Raw genomic sequence first — 23,597 nt, 5'->3', positions numbered from 1 at the left:
ATCATAGTTTAACCTTAAACATTGACTGAAAATATTTTTGATATAAATAGTTGTTCGCTTGTTAATTTGAATTTATTCCACAATATTCACAATTGAAACTGTATTTTAAACAAATCTAATATTGTCCGTAGTATTACTGCAAAAGGTTGAATTATGACAACATCATTTTATGTTATTACTGCGCTTTAATGTATCATTTGGAAAACACACTTTAACCAAACTTTTCTTAAATCACACCAGTAAAATTATCTGAATATATAGGCTTACAAGAAGGAACTATAGCCAAATGTCAATACCAAAAATATTTATATTTTGGTCAACATATGTTTTTATTTTAGCCTACTGTATGAATAATTTTTCATCCACACATTATGTTGTAAGTATTTTTTTTAACTTTGATTTACAAATCATATGATTTGCGCTAGTTATAATGAAATTTATGTTTGTTAAATTATAGTGCAACTACAGAAACCTGATGTTATGATATATGTCAAAAATGCATGAATGCAAAAGTCTTCTTGTTTTTTACATAGAAGATTCAAATCATTAAAATTGTTATTTTCCTAGTCTTATAGCCCACTTAGCCGGGTGACTAAGTGGGCTTCCTTGCACTGATTAGGCTATAGTACAGAAAGCTGCTAATTGCTGCGTTTATAATACTTACTTGGCCACACACTTTTTACTTTGTCGCACACCAGTATTCCAACCAAACAACATAAAAAAGTGTGCTTTTATAATAAAAAATGTTCTCAAATTATAATTCTTCACGCATTATTCATCATTTTTCCAGAATTTCTCAATTTTTTTTAATAGTTATGTATACTAAATACAGGGTGGCTGAAAAGTAACTGGCAACCTTCTTAGATATGAGGGGCTACAATAATTATGGTTAATTTTGCCCTTGGTGGGGGTAGGGGATGGCTCAAAATGTTCATATGACAAGTATAGTCAAGTTTGGTATTATTTTACAGGTCTCGACGAAACATAAAAATTGACATAGAGAAAACTAAAATCGGCCCACTAAAAACAAAATGGCACCCTAAAACGTTTCAAATCAAAATAACCATGAGTGGCTGAAAATTAACTTGCATCCCCATTAATTTTTTAACTATTTGAGAAATTTGATATCGGTTTGCAGCGACTTGTTTGGATATAAAGGGCTACAATAATTATGGTCAGTTTTGAAAATTTTGCCCTTGGGGGTAGCGGTGGTAGGGGGTAGCTCAAAATTTTCAAATGACAAATATACAGTAGAACTCTTTAATCCGAAAGTCCACTAATCCGAACGCCTCACTGCTGTACTCTATGCACAGTACAGTAGTTTTTTTTTATTGATGTACGCATTGTAATTATTTCAATTGTAATGCACAGTACTGTTTATTCCCTATGTTTACTACTGGGGCGTAAAGAGGGTAATATATGACACACCAATAATCCAAGGGTGAAGAGTAACAAGAAACACTAGAGAGTAGAGGTGGCACATGGGCGGAAGCCGTGGGTGGATGGCGGATGACAACGTCTTGGGAAGAGGGTAGCCAACTTGTAGATTGAGTAGAGATGAGGGAAGTGTGCACACTTTTGGGGAACACTTGTGGGAAATCCAGTAATCGTAATCCACTAAAGTTGGCACTTAACACAGGTTCCTGGCACGCGCGGCGGCAGACGGAACTGCTTAGCGGCGGCAACAATAACGTACTAAATAACTTATTAAAAAAAAAACACCTTTTACAGAGTTTGACGTCGAGAAAGTTTTATTAATTGTTCGTGATGAACGATAGAAGAGCGGTAGTGAGTCCGAGAAGCGGTTTTAGCGGTAAAAGTTTATAAATAGAGAAAGACTAACGAAATACGGCGCAATGCACGTATTCAGCCGAGGAGAGTTACATTTCAACTGAACATTATTTTTGGAGGGGGAAGGGACGCTACCTCAATGTTTCTTAGAGGGGTACCGCAAATTTATCCATGTCCATATCACGTTTCCTGCATCAGGCAACACAGCCGAGATAGTGTGTGTGTTTTGTGTAGGCTTGTGTGAGTGAGACTCTAACATTTGATACAAAGTTACTTAATCAAATTGAAATGAGATTTAAAAATACAGATTTGGTTTGGAAATAAGCTATCACTAATTGAACAATAATTATAATGATAAATATAGTAATAATAATTAATTAAATACAGAAGAACTACTGTATTAAATAAACACTGTGTTTTACTTTATAAAGCATTTTTAACTTTTCCCTAGCTATTGTTATGTAAAAACAACAATATGTTCTGTAATCCGAACTATTCAATAGTCCGAACTACCCCCGGTCCCAATTAGTTCAGATTAAAGAGGTTCTACTGTAGTCGAGTTTGGTATAATTTTATAGGTCTTGACAAAATTATTTCAATTATTAACAATTAACATAAAGAAAATAGAAATCGGACCTTTAATAACTAAATGGCAGCTAAAAATGATTAAGACAATGGTTATTAAAAGTAATTTTTAACTGCCATTTTGTTATTAATGGTCCGATTTCTATTTTCTTTGTGTCAGTTGTTATGTTTTGTCAAGACCTGTAAAATGATACCAAACTCGACTATACTTGATATTTGAAAATTTTGAGCCACCCCCTACCCCCGCTACCCCTAAGGGCAAAATTTTCAAAACTGACCATAATTATTGTAGCCCTTCTTATCTAAACAAGTCGCTGCAGACCGATATTAAATTTCTCAAATAGTTAAAAAATTAAAGGGGATGCAAGTTAATTTTCAGCCACTCTCATGGTTATTTGGATTTGAAACGTTTTATGGCGCCATTTTGTTTTTAGTGGGCCTGTAAGATGATGCCAAACTTGACTATACTTTTCATTTGAACATTTTGAGCCACCCCCTACCCCCCACCAAAGGCAAAATTTTCAAAATTAACCATGACTAGAGGACCCATGCTGCTCCGCAGCGTTAAAATAAATTTAATATCTGATAAATAATCAAATTTATGATTTTTTATTGAGTAATACAGTACCGGTATCTTGAGCTTAACTGATTTAAACGTTTAATAGCTAAAATTAAAGCCTATAATTTATTGATTATTTTGAGTCTAAAACATATAAAAAACATGAGCAATACTGGAGCTATTGATTTGTAATCATAGAAAATCCTTATGAAAAACAATTTATGTTGGTTGTTCGTCTTGCGTCTGCTTGAAACTCGTCCAATTTGAATAACTAATAGATTTAAAAAAAACCAGTATTTCACTGAAGGTTCTTAGACCTAAATATATAGCATTATATAATTATAACTGGTGAAATACATCTTAATTTGAGGTAATCGTAAAATAAAAAATGACTCAAATTATATTGATGCTTGATGTGAAATCTTTACTTGCATACATTCAATTTGAGACCTCAATCATGAAAATTGGTCGGGTAGAATAGCTAAACGAACTCGGCAAAGAGAAACCAAATTTACCTTCTATAGGAAATACATAGAGAGCAAATTTCGTTCAAGTATAAACCGAGTGAGACTATAGATACATTTATGCCGATGCATGATGACAAACCTGTGCGTGCATACCTTCAATTCGATACCTCAATCGTTAAAATCGGTCGAGTAGAAGAGCCAAACAAACTCGGCAAAGAAAACCCAAATAAACCCAAATTTAACTCACATAAGAAATACATGGGGACCAAATTTAGTTTACGTATATGCCGTGTGGGATTATAGTTACATTTATGCCGATGCTTGATGGAAAATCTATACGGGCATACCTTCAATTCGAGACCTCAATCATTAAAATCGGTCGGGTAGAAGAGGCAAACGAACTCGGCAAAGAAAACCCAAATTTAACTCCCAGAATAAATTCATGGGGAGCAAATTTTGTTTACGTATATGCCGAGTGGGATTATACATACATTTATGCCGATGCTTGATGGCAAATCTGTACGTGCATACCTTCAATTCAAGACCTCAATTATTAAAATCTGTTGGGTAGAAGAGGCAAACGAACTCGGAAAATAAAAACCCAAATTTTTTTAATATATAAGATTACTGTAGCCCCTCATAGCTAAGAAGGTTGTCACAAACACATTTAAAATACTATCTCAAATGGTTGAAAAGTTAAGGGGGGTGTAAGTTACTTTTCAGCCACCCTGCATATGTTGAGTAAAAGGTCATTAACTGGTAATTTTGTAATACTTTCTTACATGACTGGCGTGGTTTCAATTTTTAAATAATTCTTAATGCAGACTTTTGTTTTTTGTAATTTAAATATTTGTTTACTTTTGGATAAACTTGAGACCCATATAGGTATTGCATATCTAATGTTGGAAATAATTAACGAATGATATACAGTTAAGTAATGCGTCTTCACTACAGAACATACAACAGACAATCTTCTTAGTATAAAAATAATTTAGGAAAGTTTTTTACATGCTAAGTCCTAGGAATTTGATTGTTTCTACTTCTTCTATATGTTGATCATCAATTAAAATATTTAAGTAGAAATCTTTTTTCATTTTATCTCTGATTGAAAATTCCATATATACCAAAAGGCAACCAAATATTTTTTGACATCATTTCTATTATTGCACCTATTAATTTTAGTCAGAACTTATAATTAAAGTTTTGACTAATTTTAACGACACCATGGATGCTTTGCAAACACTGCCAGCAATGCCCTGTGCGTTGGGGCCCTGTCCCTGGCCGCGCCCTATGTGGCCGCGTGGTCATCGTGCCAGCCCTGACTCTAACTAATAGACTAGCCTATGTAGACTCTGTCATAACTTACAGTAAAGATACTACATGAACATAGAGGAAAACAATAAAACATATTTCACAAAAAGAAAAATATTCCTTTAATTAATATAGATACATTCTACACCCCATCATTCACGCTTTCTTTTCAAAAACTTACAATGTATTTGTAACACTAGGGAAAGATGCTTGAGTTTAAACGGTGAGTTTTGTGGATTATCAAAGTCAGTGAATTACTGATGTTCTGAAAAAGCACCAACATCTATAATACCATTGAAAGTTCCAGAAATTGTAAAATAAAATTTAACTTTTTGATGTTAATAATGAGTGAGGAATTATGTGGTAATTGTTTGTCAAAAATATGCAAATGAACTCCGTTTACTATCTTGCACCAAATAAAAATGCTTGTAACTCAACTGGTTGGTAAATTACAAACTAAACCTACTTGCCAAACATATAGGTGTATAAAAATGCTTACCATAGCATTCCTTATAATTAAAGTTAACATTTTAGTTGTTTTATTGTTTATTTTACACTAACTATAAATGATATTCTTGGTTTAGTATGGAATTATAACCAATTTCTTTAGTTAACCTTGATCAGACAAAAAGAAATCAATTTGACAATCCACACAACACTTATCAGGAGAAAAGTTCAAAGACTTAAAGAGAAAATGACAACGCCAATCCAGTATAGCTTAGCATCTACAACATTACACACAGAATGTTGATAAACTAAATAAAGGCATGATTGCGGAATAACTTTTTTACTAAGTATATTAAAACCACTCTACAGTTGACAATTGGTTAACTTACATAAAATAAAATAATATAATCAACAACAACATCACAAGCAGGAAAAATTCAAATCAACTCAACAACACGACAAAGAGTTGAAATAACAATATTTTACCTGTTATCAAAGAATTTGTAAAATGATCACTGTAGCAATTTATAGTATGGCAGAAAAAAAATATAAAAGATTTCTAATCCTTCCTATACACACAGCTGCGTTAAAATTGGTATAATAAATCCAAAATATAGCCTTAAAATTAATAGATAAACATTTCATAAAATAACTATAGGCTTTTCCGGTATGAATATTGTATAATTTGGATTAGCGTGTCAGAAGGTAACTAATTCAGTCAATAAAAAACTCTTCAGTGAGACTTGTCGGATGAACGTCGGAATGTTAGCTGTGTGTCAGCTGACTGTTTGACAGAAGCCTTTCTACAGCAGCATTGATGTCTCCAAATGTTGCTATCAGGGCTGTAACATGACACAACTTGAGGTAGAAAGTTTTTATTAAACTGATATGTAGGCTACCCAAATAATTAATCTCCTGTTAGGCAAGTGGAACCCCTCTATTAACTTCTTAATAGGTTGTATCAGGAAAACCTAACTTTTGCACACCTCTGCACAAAAAAAATCCAAAATACAGAGAGAGCCAATGTTGAAACTAGTAATGGCCAATGGCACAAAAAATTCCAAAATACAGAGAGAGCCAATGTTAAAACTAGTAATGGCCAACGGCACAAAAAATTCTAAAATACAGAGAGAGCCAATGTTAAAACTAGTAATGGCCAACTGCACAAAAAATACCAAAATACAGAGAGAGCTAATGTTGAAACTAGTAAGGGCCAACCACACAAAAAGTTGGGAAAGTTCTAATCCTTGTTTTAATTTTAGTCTAATGAGTTGTAGGCCTTGGTTATGTCTGGCTCAGTTTACACTAGTGGTCTGCAGACTACATAAATTTTTCAAACCGCGTAGAGTCAAAATATTTTGGCCGTTGCTTCATAAAGTATTGATAAAAAAAATTCTAACTGTTTTATTACAATAGATTTTTAAATAATCATTTATATAATCTCCCCCATATTGTGGTACAATCTAGAACATCTTCCACAGTCATAGCAACATCAAGAACATCTGCAGAAATGACAATTCGTAAATATCTCCTGCGGTTACACGGAAATCTAGAAAACCTTTATAGGTCTTGGCAAAGTTGTAAACCTCTTCCACAGTCATGGCTACATCAAGAACATCTTCTGCAATCACGGCAAAATCGTGACTGTCTTCCGAGATCATAGTGAAATCACAGTTGCCTTCAGCAGTCACAGTAAAATCTAGAACACCTTCCACGGTCACAGCAAAATTGAAAACAACTTCCATGGTCCGGCATACTTGTGAACATTTTCTGCAGTCATTGCTACTTCATTGTCTCCTACGATGCAGCATATCCCTCAACATCACACATGATCATGGATGACAATCATGATAATAGATTTTTCTGCTATCATAAAATTAAAAGCTCAGCACGTCTCACCCGAACCGACCTGAAAATATTGGAGACCCGCTAACCTCTAGTTTATACATGTTTCAACAAATAATTATTGTAAACTAATAAAACCATTAGAGAATTTTAACCATATATTAAATAAAAGTCTTGAAATTAAATAGACCTACAAATCTTCTTATAAAAATAGGGATGGGCCGATTCCAATTCTCGATACCAGTGGTATCGAAGAATCGCCGATACTTGATACTTCGCTTCATTGTAGGCTACTCGATACCGATTCTGAAAAGTGAGGTTAATTATGATGCTAAACTCAACTGACATTGGCGTGGCACATCATAGTTTATTTGGAATACTCTGAAGTAAGCTAATATAAATAATTCTAAGTTCATTATCTCACATACGTAATATGAACTCTTCCTTAGTTGAAAATGCTGTCAGTGACAGTGAAATATTCTAATGTTTTGTGTATATAGTGTAAAGTTATGTTTTGTGTTTCCTGTGCCAGTTTGGACTCTTTCCCATTCAGGTAAGCCTGCTATCCCCTCAAAAAATCCTAAAAAATCTAGGCCCTTGTGCTCTATGCTACACCCTTCACATACGTAATAGTTTTATAATCCAAAATAGCTTGCCGTTGCATTTCACAACGAATGATGTGAAGTTGTGATCAAGCCTATCTTATTTTCCGTATAGGGTAACCTAATCTATGTAACCTTAATCAATAGCAATGCAGTTATCTTATTGTATAAAGATTAAATAAAAATAACATGCTCCTTTATATAGGGACAGCGATAAGCACACATAAGTTATATGTGTTATTAAATGAATTTTTTACAGGTATCGGTATCGAGTGCGGAATCAGGAATCAAAACTTTAGTTGTAGAATCGGAATCAGTATCGGAATCGACCAATTCTAGAATCGGCCCATCTCTAATAAAAACTAATCTGTAAACAAAAAATTGTGTAACGGGTTACCTTGCAGATTAGCCTCCCTGTTGACAAAGCCCATAGCAGTGAGTTGTTCCAGTTGACTACGGTACCTCTCCTCCGGGGGTTGACTGGAAGCGTTGGGGCCTTGACCTGCCATACCCGCAACCTGCAGCACAAACACGATTAGGTCGAGAAAAAGGCAGCTTTTACATGTAAGGTGGCTGATGGGGGTGTGCATAAATGTTGAACACACAAATCGACTAAAATACTTTTTTTATACTTTTTTCAGTTAAATTTGCATTTCAACATAAACATTTGAATTTTGATACAGTCAAATTTAGTAGCAAGATAAGAGTAAAAAGTAGGAGGATGTAAGGAATTGTACATTAATTTAGGGGCAGGACGAGATTTGTAATTTTTCCCAAATTTCCAAGACATAAAATAGGACAGGAATTTTATTCATCATCTATAACGGCAAAAGCGTTAACATATCTCGCAATTATGGAACCGTCATCAATTGTAACTCATGATAGCAGGGAAATGGCTGGCAGTTGGAATAAATTGTGTTTTGAGAAAATTCCTACTAAAAAATGTAGGCTATAACAGGGGGATATATTTTTCTTGAAAATTTCAGGATCACATCTCTAGTAAAATGTAATGATTTTCTAGTCGTAAGTGAAGGAATATTGTTTTATTTCTTTGTGAATCGTGCCTGTTTTCTGGGTAGAGTGATTTGAGGAGTTTTTAGTACGGCTAACAGTGCTGAACCTGCCATTTGAAAATAACTACCAAATCTATTGTATTGTATTGCTGTGACGTAAAATTCTAGGGGGGGGAGGGATAAACTAGTATACACAAAGTCAGACTAAACCTACCCCTACAACCAGCCACACTCAAATTTCTTAACCGGAATGATCAGAAGGAGTCGAGAAAAATCCAGGGGTCAATACGAAGTTGTTCACGGTTTTGATTGATCAATTAATTTATTAAATTTAATTTATGGCTCAGGGGGAGCTATATCATCCGCACCATCGTTTGAGTGTTTTGGGGAAATTTTGCCTGACTTTTTTTAAATTGACTCTGTAGGACCGACGAGTATTCTATCTCAGCCAATGTGATAAAATACTAAATTCAAAGTTATTTGGTGGAGACATTGGTATATAAAATAGAATATAATATAAATTCCTAAAGAGTCTAATTAATAAATGCAAACGAAGAATTCAGTGTGATACAGTTAAAACAAATTTAATACTAATATTCGTGATTAATTGTTCAAATCTGAACACTCCCAAGGCCTGATTCTATCACCGCCAATGACGGGGTTCAGAACTCAGACGACAAGTCTCGGGGTATTAAAACGACAAATTTTAAAACTAAAATAAATGTACATAATAATTATTCGTTAAGCGGACAGAGAAATCGTAGTTTCGTACCTAATTGATTTAAATGAAACCAAACGATAGCCACCAGTAGTCAGTCACTGGCAGTCAGAAACTGGCGGGTCTAGACTCAAATTTAAGTTATTAAAATTTAGATATTTAAAATCAAATTTACAACAAAACAAGAAACAAGAATAAAAAACAAGAAGAAGAAACAAGAATGCGAATGTTAAACAAAAATTAAATGCAAATCGTGGTAATGTAATTATCTAATGTGTTTATATCTAGGCTAGTTTAGTACTTTTACTTTATACTTGACACTATTTTTGTACCCATGTACATGTAAGGAAAATAAAGATGTTTTGATTTGATTAATATAGCCCTTCTATCAAATTATCGATGATCATGTAAGCGTAGGTAACGGACGAGTGTTAACGAGGATACTTCAAAGACGGTGTACAAACAAACAATTCTCTTCCATGGCCAAATCAAGGTTTCAGCTCGGTCGAGTTTTATGCCTCAGATAGCGCTTTTGGTGGCGAGTTTAATGTCTACTCAACAGCTGATCGGACATTTATCTGTTATGCTAAACTTCGTCTGTTGTCTGTCAACAACCACCAGTCTTGAGGTTATGTCATGTCGTCGTTGGTGTAAAATATTTGCAAAATCGGTCGGTTTGACATTTTTCGATGATTTGGGGTGTTATTACTGATAAATATGTTGTGTAAGTGTGTGTATATACTTCACTGCGATTAAGACTAGGCCTACGTTCTTATAGGTCTAGTTGTAGGCTATTGTGGATGAAAACTGGTAAGTTCTGGTGTTTGTTTAATAGCCCCCCCCCCCTTAAATTTGGTAACGTACCTTAAAATGCATGGTATATGGGGCTAACCATTCTGCAATGTGAATGTGGAATGGAGTATAATATACCCTAAGTCAGACGGTTAAGAAAGTTTTATTCACCTGTGTCCCTCTGGTATAACTATAAGTTTTTTTTTTTTTTTTTTTTTTTTTTTTTTTAACCTTGCCGATAATTAAATACGGGCTAGTCTGGAAAATAAACAACCAACTAGTTTTTCTAGAAAAAAAAACATCCAATGAAGCACACAAGTGTTTTGGATAGTCTGCTCACCATTCTAGCCATAAATTGTGAAAACATGTCCTGTCCTGCAGGTGCAGCTGGTGCTGCCGGTGCTGCAGGTGCAGCTGGTGTCCCTGTGGTGCCTGTGGTGTTGCTTGTGGTGTTAGTTGAGGGTGTGGTGGAGTCTGGGGCAGGCGTGGTGCCTGGTGTCCCTGGAGGAATAGACTGACCCATTGTGCCTAGTCTGAAATGGAAACACATCAATAACCATCACTGTTACTATCCAAAACAGAGATACCTTATGTGTTAAACATGCAACAGCAGTAAATTTGGGACGACTTCCTATGTTACAGTAAAGTGAAAGTGTAATGAAACATTAATTTATTACAACACAAACTCCTGTCAGCTGACAAAAGACATAGGTTCGTTGACTTTGAACATATAAGTTAGACAAAACAACTCTCAGCTACATTTAACCTCACAAATGCTCAAACTAATAACGGAAAAAAACTTTAACTTAAACACCATAAATAATCTTAGGTCTATACATCTAGTATTAGTGCCTTGGCAAAACACTTATTTGACCACAATAAGTTACAAATTGGGGACTTTTTCTGGTAGATTAGTTATATCTAACTGGGAATTTGTAGCAACATAGTTTGACATGCTACCAATGTGTTTTTATTTTATGTTTGATGTTATCTGAACTTTTGTTAGTCGAGAGTCTAGTATAACATCATGAGATATACGTACGTGTTGGCCAGTCCTGGCACAGTCGTGTACAACTGTTCCATTCCCTGTTGTATCTGTTGTACAGCCCTCAGAGCCTCAGGGTTAGTCATCAGTTGTTGCATGGCAGGATTCTGCATCTGCTGCAGTAGAGTGGGCATCATCTCCCTCATTTGACTCTGGACAACATCACATAACACATAAATTACAGAACAACTGCTCAAAGGTTTGAAAAGATACAGTATAACCTCCCTGGCAAAATAATGACTAAACCATAGCGAGAAATTATAGTGTGTAAAGGAAGAAAAGATGAACTGATCAAACGAAGGGGGTAATAGTGTCCCGGATGATATTGTTGACCTTGAATAAATGCTTTCTTGACATGATTTTCCGAGTAAGCCAAGCAAAAACAATGAAAAATTAAACAAGAATGGTGCTGTAGCTGAGTGCAGTTGAGACAAAGCTCAAGGCTCAGTGACTCAGAAGAAAGCCTATTTGTATTGAACTTTGCCTGGCATATATTTATCTTCAACCTAAACTCTGGATAAGTCATATATTAAATTAGAACAAAATAAAATTGTTGTGAACTATTATTAGCTATGTAAAAAAATATTAAAGACAGACAAGACTTTTAGACTTGACAAAAAAATAGATGTGTATATTTATTGGACATTATTTTACAATCATAATAATAATAAAACATGTGTTAGTTCAATTAAAATAAAGAAGGCAGGCATAAATTAAACATATTAAAGAACACAAATCAATGAGTCAATATGAAACATATTACATCTTTTCCCCTCCAACGGTAAGGACTGCAACTTTAGTCAGAGGCCGTCCCGGGTTTCGGCACCAAATGTAAAAAAAATATTAAAGACAGACAAGACTTTTAGACTTGACAAAAAAATAGATGTGTATATTTATTGGACGTTATTTACAATCATAATAATAATAAAACATGTGTTAGTTCAATTAAAATAAAGAAGGCAGGCATAAATTAAACATATTAAAGAACACAAATCAATGAGTCAATATGAAACATATTACAAGCTATGAATGGGTCCCAAAATTTCTGGAAATGTATGCAAAAACATAATATTTCTGATTTTCAGGACAGGATTACATTTCATTCGGGAATTTTTTGGGACAAGATTTGATCCTATCGTCGGCGGTTTTGCCGCTTCGCGAGTGACGTTGACAAGTCATTTTTACGATCGCGTCACGACAATCGCGCCGTGACCGCGAGTAAATTTGACGATCGCGGCCTGACCAGAGGCCAGAGAGTCATGAACGACGATCTTGCCGTGACCGCGGAGTCATACCGACAATCACGCTGTGACCGCGAGTCACACTGACGATCGTGCCGTGACCGCGGAGTCATACCGACAATAACACCGTGACTGCGGAGTCATAACAACAATCATTCCGTCACTGAATGTCATACCAACCATCACCCCGTGACCGTGGAATCAAACCGACGATCATGCCATGACCGGGGAGTCATACCGACGGCGAGTAACAAGTTTCTATAAGGCCTACGGAGTTATTTTCAGTTGCATTTGATCCATTGGTGACTTGCAAGATTTGAACCTAGAACTCCGGGGACTTAAGTCCTGCACTTAACCACTATACCAGCCTGCTTGCCATATTTTTTAGTTGCAGTAGTGATGTCCTTACTTTGAAAGGGTCTTATTTAATAGCTTCAAAATAGAGAAAGTTATTGGTTTCATAGAGAGACAAACTTAAAAGCATTTAATCGTTTATTACCTATTTACAATTTGTTTATGTTTTTTTTTTACCAATACCAATGAGAAATTGTTTGTATATAAGAAAAATCAAAAATCAAATTATAGAGAAAACAATGTTTTTCAAAACATTACTACTCAGCAGACTAATTTTTCTCACCTGCAGCGCAGGGTTGCCAGCCAACAGTGGGTTGTTGGCCATTATGTTCTGAGCCAAACTAGGGTCCGCTGCCAGTGCTTGTATCAGTGACTGGGTGTAGGGAGCACTCATCATGTTCTGCATTAACTGAGGGTTTTCCATCATCTGTCCCATGAGAGACTGCATGGAGGGGGGCGTCGTACCCCTTGTGGCCCCCTCTCTACCCCCCGCCCCAGCACCAGTCCCTGGTGTACCTCCGCCCCAAGGGTTAGGCAACGGGTCTCTGTTCTCCTGCCCTTGCTGCGGGTTAGATGCCGCATCTGGAAATTTGGGTACATAAATAACGTGTTGTAAACAAGTCCAAAGTAAATCGTTAAGAATATGGACATACCTTGTGTTTATATAACCTTTTAACTTAAAATTTTAGGTCATGTCCTAGCCACAATTTCAGTCAAAATACTCAAAATATAGATATAAAATATAAGAACAATAATTAGAACAACAAGAACCTTTTATACTAACTTTCTTGTTGTTCTAATTATTGTTCTTATATTTTACATCTATATTTCTACTGAAATTGTTTTAAGAGTGCCACCATTGAAGATGGAAATTTTGTCCCAAGCTACATTTATTTTTATTTTGAATTACTCATTTTAATTCTTTTTGCATGCTTAATGCTACAATTTAATTGGCATATGATGTTTTATGGAATTGTAAAGTAAAATAAATAAATAAATACATTCACAGTATTTTTTTTCTCATAATATCAAAATGCCTACTTACCAGGGTTACTTCCAGGAACAGCGTAAGGGTTGCGACTGAACTGTTCAGTGGCTGCATTTAACATCGGCTCCTGGATGTCTCGATACATTCGCTGCAGAGCGTTATATCCTCCTACAAAGGGTTAGAGAGCTTATACACACAGTCTAGACACATACATCTCAAAGGAGATAGATTTACAACTGGATATAAAGAGTACAAACTTTAAAAAACGTTAGAGGTTTTTAAATTTTTCTTTTTCTTCTTTTTTTTCTTTATAAAGACATGACAGTTGAGAGTTTATCATCCAGAATACGATTGGGGTCTCAGGGTGCACGGCAAACTGATTTTTCAGTATCTGACTGACTGATGGCAGTTTCAAATTTTAAAGATAAGTTCCTTAAAGTAGTTAATATACTAATCGATTATAATGGACTTACAAGTTCTTCAAATATGTGATGATTTGTAAAATTTTCTTACAGTCCCTCGTTTTCATGGACTTTTACTTTGAACAAAAGGTCGAAATGTTAACTTAGACCAGGTTATATAACTTTTTTTGTGATAGGTCTTTCTTCTCAACATACATGACGAGATTCATTAAGATTGGTTGAACATTTTTAAATATATACATTTTCCTATAAATAATAAAATATGGTTGATATCTTGTAAATAAGGCGACGAGATTCATTAAGATTGGTTGATCATTTTCAAATACCTATATACATTTTCGTGTAAATAATAAAATATGGTTGATATCTTGTAAATGAAGTGTTTTAGAAAAAAAAATTATTCTTGACTGATAGAAACACTGGTACAAGAGTTTGTCACTTTACTTATGGGACAAATTTTAACCTCTAAATCTACTGAATACATTTTTTCAGTACATTTGTGAAACCAAAAGCGTGGGTGGTACATTTGTGACTATCAAATTTTAATAATAATTATTTCACTAGTCCTTTGATTTTGGAACCATCCAAGTTTAACTGTATAAACAACATTGCCTTCACCTACCAGGGATTGACTCTAGATTTGACATGGCTCTATCCTGAGATCTCATTAGTTCTTGCAGCATGGCTGGGTTACGGGCCATGTCCATCGTCTGCCGTAGCAAGTCTGGGTTGTTCAACAGGTGGTTGATCTCCGGGTTACGCTGTGGAAAATGATTAAATCAGTCAAACTCATCACAAAACAATCGACAATGTGTAAAGGGTCAAGAACACAGCAAGTAGTTGGTAAGTTTATTATATGTCGAGTGCATGATACTTTCCACTCACACGATAGCCATGTTAATGGCATGTAAAAACCATGTGGTGACATTTGTAAGCTGCAGGTTCTTTATTCTTCAGCAATACATTTTATGTGGCTTGTCCTCTGTGATTATATTATTGCCCATGGTTTGACCTACATTACTCTTTTCCCATTTCATAATGCCTAATTAACTCATTTTTGACCATTGTTGATTCAGCTACGACTTCAGTTAGAACCAATTCCTCCAACATTATAAAGAATAACCCTACTTGTTGCTTGTGCACAATCAATGGTGAGTTTATTTGGCTAGTTTACAATCGAGTTCACTAAACAGGCTGTGAGTGATGTGTAAAGTTACTGGCAGTCAACTTTTTCCAGAGCATTTTCAGTAGCAGCTTATTAAGCAAATGTAATAACTTTTTCCAGAGCCTTTGGATATTTGTATACCATGTTGGATTAACTGTGGCTTTCAGTTATCCATAGTCTCTCACCCCTCCCAACCACCCCGTATAATTGAGTTTCTATTGTATACCTAACCATTGTAATGAACAGTCTAAACCCATTGACTACTTCTATCTAAAGGTTTACCTCAATAAGCTCCTGCATCTGAGGGTTGGAGAGAATCAATTGCCGCATATTGTTAGGGTCACCCATGATCTGCTGCACCAGGGGGTTGTCCATCAATGTCCGCAACATGTCAGGGTTGCGCAACAACTCTCGCTGCATGTTCTGCTGCATCTCCAACAGACTACCAGAGCCCATACCTAGAGCCTCTAAGCCACCTAGTCCTCCCAGAGCTCCAAGACCAAAAGGTGTCGCTGCCACATCTGCAACATTACACGAGTGTCAACAACACGTTGCGCAACAACTCTCGCTGCATGTTCTGCTGCATTTCCAACAGACTACCAGAGCCCATACCTAGAGCCTCTAAGCCACAAGTCCTCCCAGAGCTCCAAGACCAAAGGGTGTCACTGCCACATCTGCAACATTACACGAGTGTCAACAACACGTTGCGCAACAACTCTCATTGCATGTTCTGCTGCATCTCCAACAGACTACCAGAGCCCATACCTAGAGCCTCTAAGCCACCTAGTCCTCCCAGAGCTCCAAGACCAAAAGGTGTCGCTGCCACATCTGCAACATTACACGAGTGTCAACAACACGTTGCGCAACAACTCTCGCTGCATGTTCTGCTGCATCTCCAACAGACTACCAGAGCCCATACCTAGAGCCTCTAAGCCACCTAGTCCTCCCAGAGCTCCAAGACCAAAAGGTGACGCTGCCACATCTGCAACATTACACGAGTGTCAACAACACGTTGCGCAACAACTCTCGCTGCATGTTCTGCTGCATCTCCAACAGACTACCAGAGCCCATACCTAGAGCCTCTAAGCCACCTAGTCCTCCCAGAGCTCCAAGACCAAAAGGTGTCGCTGCCACATCTGCAACATTACACGAGTGTCAACAACACGTTGCGCAACAACTCTCGCTGCATGTTCTGCTGCATCTCCAACAGACTACCAGAGCCCATACCTAGAGCCTCTAAGCCACAAGTCCTCCCAGAGCTCCAAGACTAAAGGGTGTCACTGCCACATCTGCAACATTACACGAGTGTCAACAACACGTTGCGCAACAACTCTCGCTGCATGTTCTGCTGCATCTCCAACAGACTACCAGAGCCCATACCTAGAGCCTCTAAGCCACAAGTCCTCCCAGAGCTCCAGGACCAAAGGGTGTCACTGCCACATCTGCAAAATTACACGAGTGTCAACAACACGTTGTGCAACAACTCTCGCTGCATGTTCTGCTGCATCTCCAACAGACTACCAGAGCCCATACCTAGAGCCTCTAAGCCACAAGTCCTCCCTGTGCTCCAAGACCAAAGGGTGTCACTGCCACATCTGCAAAATTACACGAGTGTCAACAACACGTTGTGCAACAACTCTCGCTGCATATTCTGCTGCATCTCCAACAGACTACCAGAGCCCATACCTAGAGCCTCTAAGCCACAAGTCCTCCCAGAGCTCCAAGACCAAAGGGTGTCACTGCCACATCTGCTACATTACACGAGTGTCAACAACACGTTGCGCAACAACTCTCGCTGCATGTTCTGCTGCATCTCCAACAGACTACCAGAGCCCATACAGAGCTTCTAAGCCACCTAGTCCTCCCAGAGCTCCAAGACCAAAGGGTGTCACTGCCACATCTGCATCATTACACCAAACATAGACAGAGACATATTTTATTTGCACATAACATTCTTTACATGTGTTGGTACACACAGAATAGGTGCATTGTCAGAGTTAAATTATCAGATAAAAAATAAAATAGTTTTCAAGAAGATAGTGAATTTAAAAAATTGAAAGATAAAACTATGCTAAACTAAAGAGATGTATTGAGAAAATCTGTGATTGAATAAAAGGCTCTGTCAATTAAGTGTTCACATATTTTATCTTTACGTTGCATCTCCAACGTCAATAGACTGCCAGAACTATAGGCCCCTCTAGAACCTCCAGACCACCTAGTCCATCCAGAGCTACAACATTGTACCAGTGACTTACAGTAAGGATTCAACTTTTAAGTCCTACTTTCAGTTCACTTCACTTTCACTTTCAGATCCTAACTCTTGACAGTAAGTCAGGGTTCTGCACTCACTAATGCTACATTTTATTAAACATATAATGCCAACAGATTGCCTGAAAGTGTTTTCTGATAACTTTTTGTAGGATGTAACGTACTATTACTGATATTTTAGTTTCTATGTTGATATTGCTAGAAAACTTAAAAATATAGGCCTAGATCAGTAAGTTGAGTAATAAATTTCACTCAACTTTAAAATATTCCTCGACCTTTTATCATAGCGTAGAATTTGGAAAAGTTTAAGATGAAATAAAAGATAATAGAAGAAACATTCAGTAAAACGTTAAGGATACTGTTGGCGTAGTTGACAAACTAACTATTCTATAGCCTACAATATTGCATTTGCTTGTTAAAAAAAAAAAAAAAACATGTCACTAACCAGGCCTAGCTGCAGGTGGGGAAGCAGCATTGTTAGCCGGAGGAGCTTCACTGGCCGGAGTATTAGCTTTAATCACCAGATGTACGGTAAGGCCATCCTTGATATTGTGAGTTCCTAGAGTTTCACCATCTTTCATGATCTTGCCAGCAAAGATTAGGCAAAGCTGCTCCGGCTGGGCATTGAACTTGCCTGCCACCAGCACCTTGAACTGTAAAAAAAAATTAACATTGTAAAACGCAGCTGAACTGCAACTTTACACAACGATCGTGCACAAATGGTCTTTACGACATGAGTCTCAATTTATTGCACAGGCCTTAGCAAGTGCCTTAGAAACTTCTACGAGTGTCAGGAAGGCTACGGGAGTTGCTAACACTACTTTATCTACAATCGTTTGTAAAACTTCGTTACCGTACCTATACTCTTTCTATTACTTTTTCCAGGGAATAGCCCCAGAAGCTGGGATAGACTGGTATCGTCTTGTAATTGAGCTAATTGGAGGTCATGAATTGTGGATATAGGCATGCACTGTAGATGAGATACTCCCTGGTGTGGATTAACGTCCTCACTAGTGAGTACTACGATTAACTGCAGTACTTTTTTTTGTTTTTCTTTTGACAATTGTTATGAACTTAGTTTTAACGACAATCAATCATTCATTTTATTTCATTTCATTTAAATAACTTAACTTATTGCATTGAATTTAATTTTACCATTGCCTATGATTTAAAAAAAAAAAACAATAACAAAAAAATTTTATTCGGTAGTTTATTTTTATCCTTAAGCTAGTTTTATTTTTAACTTGTACGACTAAAAATGGAAGAAACTACCATAGGCCTAAGTCGTTGTTAGGCTATATTGATAAGTTTTAAGTTATTGTTTCTTCATAGTACAGTAGAACCTCTTTAATCCGAACTAATTGGGACCAGGGGTAGTTCGGACTATTGAATAATTCGGATTACAGAACATATTGTTGTTTTTACATATCAATTAGCTAAAACATGACTAAAATTGATCAACATTATTTTGGGAAAAGTGAAAAAATGTTTTATAAAGTAAAATAAAGTGTTTATTTATTACAGTAGTAAACATGGTGAATAAACAGTACTGTAAATTAAATATAGTATACAATAAAGAACTGCTGTACTGTGTATAGAGTACAGCAATGAGGGGTTCGGATTAGTGGATGTTCGGATTACGGGGGTTCGGATTAAAGAGGTTCTACTGTATTGCCAAACGGCTAGATCATTATACAAAATAATAAACTAATCACACACTTTTAACATTTTTTAAAGTGTGTGATTAGTTTATTTTGTATTTCTTCTTATATCTTCTACCAAACTTTGTCAATTTATTTTAAGTAGGCTATAAGGCAATCAAAAGCCTTAGTCATGTCATAAAACAAAGCAAATATCTTCCATGCAATCGATTTTGTCATGAACTGAGGTCAATAAAGAGAGAGCATCTGTAGTCGATTTCTTTTTCCGGAATCCAAATTGATTTTGCAGTAAAATTATGTTTTGTTCTAGGTATGGCAGGAGTCTATTTAAAAAGGCAAAACTTCAAATATTTTAGAGAAGACTGACTGGACCGCAACTGGTCTATAATTACTAATTAAGCTTATCTACATCTTTTTCGTTCTTCTTGTGAATCTGAATTATTTTAGAAGTTTTAATTCCGTCCCTTCGGGAATTTCCCTTCCTTGAAAGATTTATTTATTATTGTCATAAGAGGTTTAGCCACCAGGTGAGCACAAGAATTCACGATGGTAAATGGAATGTGGTCTATACCAGAACTAGGTTTACTACATGATGATTCAATTATCTCCAAGATTTCTTTCCCATCGATAGACCGTAGACTCATCAAGTTGGAATTTGCCTGCTCTACCGTAACATCTTCCTGTGAAATACCAATGTCATGGCTACCACCCATGACACTAATAACTTCCTCTTAAAAGAATTTATTAAAAGCAGGCCTATCGGCAATTATCACCGGATCATCCAGGAACCTATCATTTACTGTTAAGCAGCCCAGATAGGCCTACTGTATTCTCATTGACAAAATTATCTTTATTCAGGCTCAGGCTACAACCATAGACTAACCAACACAAGTAGACTTCTCACCCCATTATAAATTTTGAAGCCTGTTTTTCGTGTCTAGTTCATGTACCCGGTGACACTGGATGCTAGTGTCAACAAAATTTGTTTCTATTATTTTGGGGACAATTTCTTGAATTGTGCTTTACTGTTTGGTTATATAAGTAGGGGACAAGTTATTGTTTATGGTTAGATCGTATTATTTGGTTAAACGAGGTTTTAAATTACTTTAATTACGGGAAACAAATTGTAAACAAAACACGACCTCTACATAAACCGTACAGAACTAACAATAAAATTGTCTTCAGCTGTTCCATAGGGATGAGAAATCTACTAAGGGAGTATGTTTTATCTATGCTACAACTCTTCATTCTTGGACGCCAAAATAATTCTTCTTGCAAGAGCTAACAGATTGAGAATGCTGTTTTTTTGCTTCAATATATCTTGACATTATCTCCGTGATATCCGAACACCTTTACTGGAGTCATCTAGTAAAGATCAGTCACTCTTACGAGATCCCCTCACCTCTTCACTTTTCCAGTTTAAATCGCTATTATTATTTACTTTAATCAACGATTTAGGGAAACATACAGCAAAGTAATACATAAAACTAACATAAAAACGTCAAATAAATCATCAGTGCCTCTAATATCATCGTCTATAGGCCAACACTCGTGACTCAAATAATACTAAAATTCCTCCATTCCAGTTTTTAAAATTCTTGGTTTCTCAATCCTATAACTAACCTTACTAATCATCCCCCACTTTAAATCAATGTGCAACCAGCTATGATCAGACATTGGAGTGGCCATATTTATACAATTTATGTATTGAATATCATCGCTAACAAATTAGTCTATTAAGGTACCGGGTAGCTGTATTTTTTTTTACCCTAGTACAGATTCTTCTTAACTGTTTTTACTAATTTATGGGACCTAATAACATCCATAAAGCATCTCCTGTGCAAGGTAGGTCAGATCTTCATTGTATCTCAATATTCTCAATGTGGTATCTCAATATTCTATCAAATATCTCAATAAACTGATAGAAATTAAAATCATAAGGTGGTCTGTATGTAAAATATATAGGTTCTAGCTACTAGAAAAATAAGGTTTCAAGTTAAGCAAACTGCTTATTTTGATGTTATTATAAATGTAATAACGTACCGGTAAACCAATTCTTAAAGTTTTCACTTAGGCCTATTCTTTTTAGTCCATAGTCGTATTGATAAATATTATTGCACAAAAGGGAAATTTTGAAAGTGGTTGACAATATATTTTCTAATTTTTAACTGCTAAAATAAAACTAGACCAAAGTTATAATCCTATACTTAAACGAATTGATACTTTTAAGAATCGATTAGCCTATCTCAATTATTCGCTGTTAGAAAATGATTACAAACAAAAAGTTAATGTATTTATAACAAATGCATTCTTATCACAAAATTAAATTATAAATGTCTCAAATAAAAAAAAAACTAATTAGTGAACTTAAGAGAAAATCACATTCTAACAAAATCAGAAGCAAAATGTTAATGCCACCGAGGAGATTCGAACCTAGGATCTCACGATGGTCACACGATCGTCAGTCGGGTATTCTAGCCACTACACCACCAACGCTGTTTAACCATCGGCGTCGACACGATATTTCTGTTCCGCAATCCCAGTAACTGGCGCGGCAACTAACAATGCTTTTAAACGTATGTGAAAATATTTCCACGATCCCAGTGGCTAACTCCAACCCCTCACAACAATAATACTGGTAAACAGTTATTGAGGCAATTGAATTGGTGAGTTTTATGAATGAGTATAACATTTTTTTAAATCGTAGTTATGTACCGTAATTCGGTTTTTGTGACAGCAGAAAAATTTTTGCACCATTGTTTTCAGGTAAAAATCTATAGTTCGGCCGCTTAGAAAGTGACCTCCTCCAGCATTGGTTTAGCATTAGCGCGCAGGTCGTTTTCTAAACGGCCGAACTATAGTTTCTAATGATATATAAATTACTCTTGGTCACCCTCCGTCCACAATAATTTCCAACTAATTGAATTTCTCTTAAAATACATTGTTCACTTAACCGCCCAACAGACCGTTTAAACAAAATATATGAATGCAGCAATAAGTTACCACCAATAAGTTTTATCTGAAAATAGGAATGACTTACAGCCTATCCACAAAACCAATCTAAGTAGGCCTACCAATCATATCTCCAAACATTAATACCGCCAAAGTACTCTCTTTTAAATGTAAATAGTTAAAGTAATATAAGTATTTAGGTCTATGTAACTTAGATGTAAGTTAACTTAATTTGATCTAGAAATTAGTTTTGAAACATTAAAATCTAAACTCTAGGCCTATTTTAGTCACTTATAGGTTCTTATTCAAAGGATATTTTTCAAAACAGTTTTTCTCTTATTCTGTAAAGTTGAAGATTCGTCAGATAGGCCTAGGCGGTTTTGTTTCTTCATCGACGTTTTGCTATAGCCTAGCCCATAACCTCTGATCCAGGCTGCACAGTTAAGCTGTCAGATAAGTAAAATGAATTGAGAACATTCTGATATGTGTTAATTCCAAGTAAGTTAACACTGGACCCAGCTGTTCCTGATCATTGGGCTTTAAATAAATGATCCTGACTAATGAAACCGCTGATCTTAGTCAGTAACAAAGCTACACAGGTCATCACACACCATTCTACACTCATCCTTCACTCATATTTGGGTTAAAATACGCACCTAGGTGGCGTCCCCATCTCAATAATTGATTGATTGATTATATTATGAAGAAATAAAATAATGTCTCAAACTAGGTTAGTAAAATTTAAAATTGGGTGCGACCGAGTCAAAAGTGTCTAGGCCTAATTAGACCTTCTTCAATGCAATTAAACTCAAGTTATGTATGTATTCAGTAAGACCCCAAATATAACATTATATCAAAATATCCCTCTCTACATTTCTGTAACTGCGTTACAGCGAAAGAAATAATAATTACTTATGATGCAATTTACAAAAATATATTGAGTAGCCTAGTCAAGCATTCACAGAGAACATCGTTTGTCTAAACATTGTCGAAGGTTCTAGTTCATGCTTATCATCACTAATAATTCAAAAATTTAACTTACATCTTTAATCGATGCATTTTCCTCAACTTCAACAGTCACTTTGTCTTTCGGCGTTTTCACTGTCACATTTATCTTTTTAGCACTATCCTGACCTTCCGCCATTTTTGACAAACCTACAGCCGATATAATGGACCAAAACGAGAATGACTCGCCGATTGCTAGCTGGCTGTTCGGCTTTCGGCTGCTGTCGCTGTCACCGTTAAACGTCATGCACAATGCTGCCATTCCTCCCCTTAACAGGCGAAGATTCGAAACATAATAAGATACTATCTATAAACAGTTTACAATAATTAGGAGTTAGTTCTTTGGTTCAAAATCAAAACACTTAT

General features: G+C 36.0%; 1 protein-coding gene across 1 annotated transcript; it reads right to left on the bottom strand.

Annotated features, from left to right (window-relative positions):
* Nucleotides 1-4,811: 4,811 nt before the first annotated feature.
* Nucleotides 4,812-23,426, bottom strand: LOC129003844 (ubiquilin-4-like). Its single transcript, XM_054432169.1, has 10 exons — nucleotides 23,269-23,426; nucleotides 18,059-18,266; nucleotides 15,628-15,866; nucleotides 14,803-14,941; nucleotides 13,816-13,926; nucleotides 13,054-13,352; nucleotides 11,173-11,327; nucleotides 10,471-10,663; nucleotides 8,005-8,125; nucleotides 4,812-6,002 (listed from the first exon to the last, which is right to left on the bottom strand). Exons 1-10 carry the CDS (start codon nucleotides 23,368-23,370, stop codon nucleotides 5,926-5,928), a joined length of 1,644 nt encoding a protein of 547 aa, XP_054288144.1. The 5' UTR covers nucleotides 23,371-23,426; the 3' UTR covers nucleotides 4,812-5,925.
* Between the last annotated feature and the right edge of the window lie 171 nt (nucleotides 23,427-23,597).

This window comes from Macrosteles quadrilineatus, unplaced genomic scaffold (genome assembly GCF_028750875.1).
Source record: "Macrosteles quadrilineatus isolate MER2022 unplaced genomic scaffold, UCM_ALF_1.0 Scaffold_9__3_contigs__length_116548681, whole genome shotgun sequence".
In the NCBI taxonomy this organism is placed as follows: Eukaryota; Metazoa; Arthropoda; class Insecta; order Hemiptera; family Cicadellidae; genus Macrosteles; species Macrosteles quadrilineatus.
Note: the sequence above shows the minus strand (reverse complement) of the source record. Positions and strands in the feature narration are given on the sequence as shown.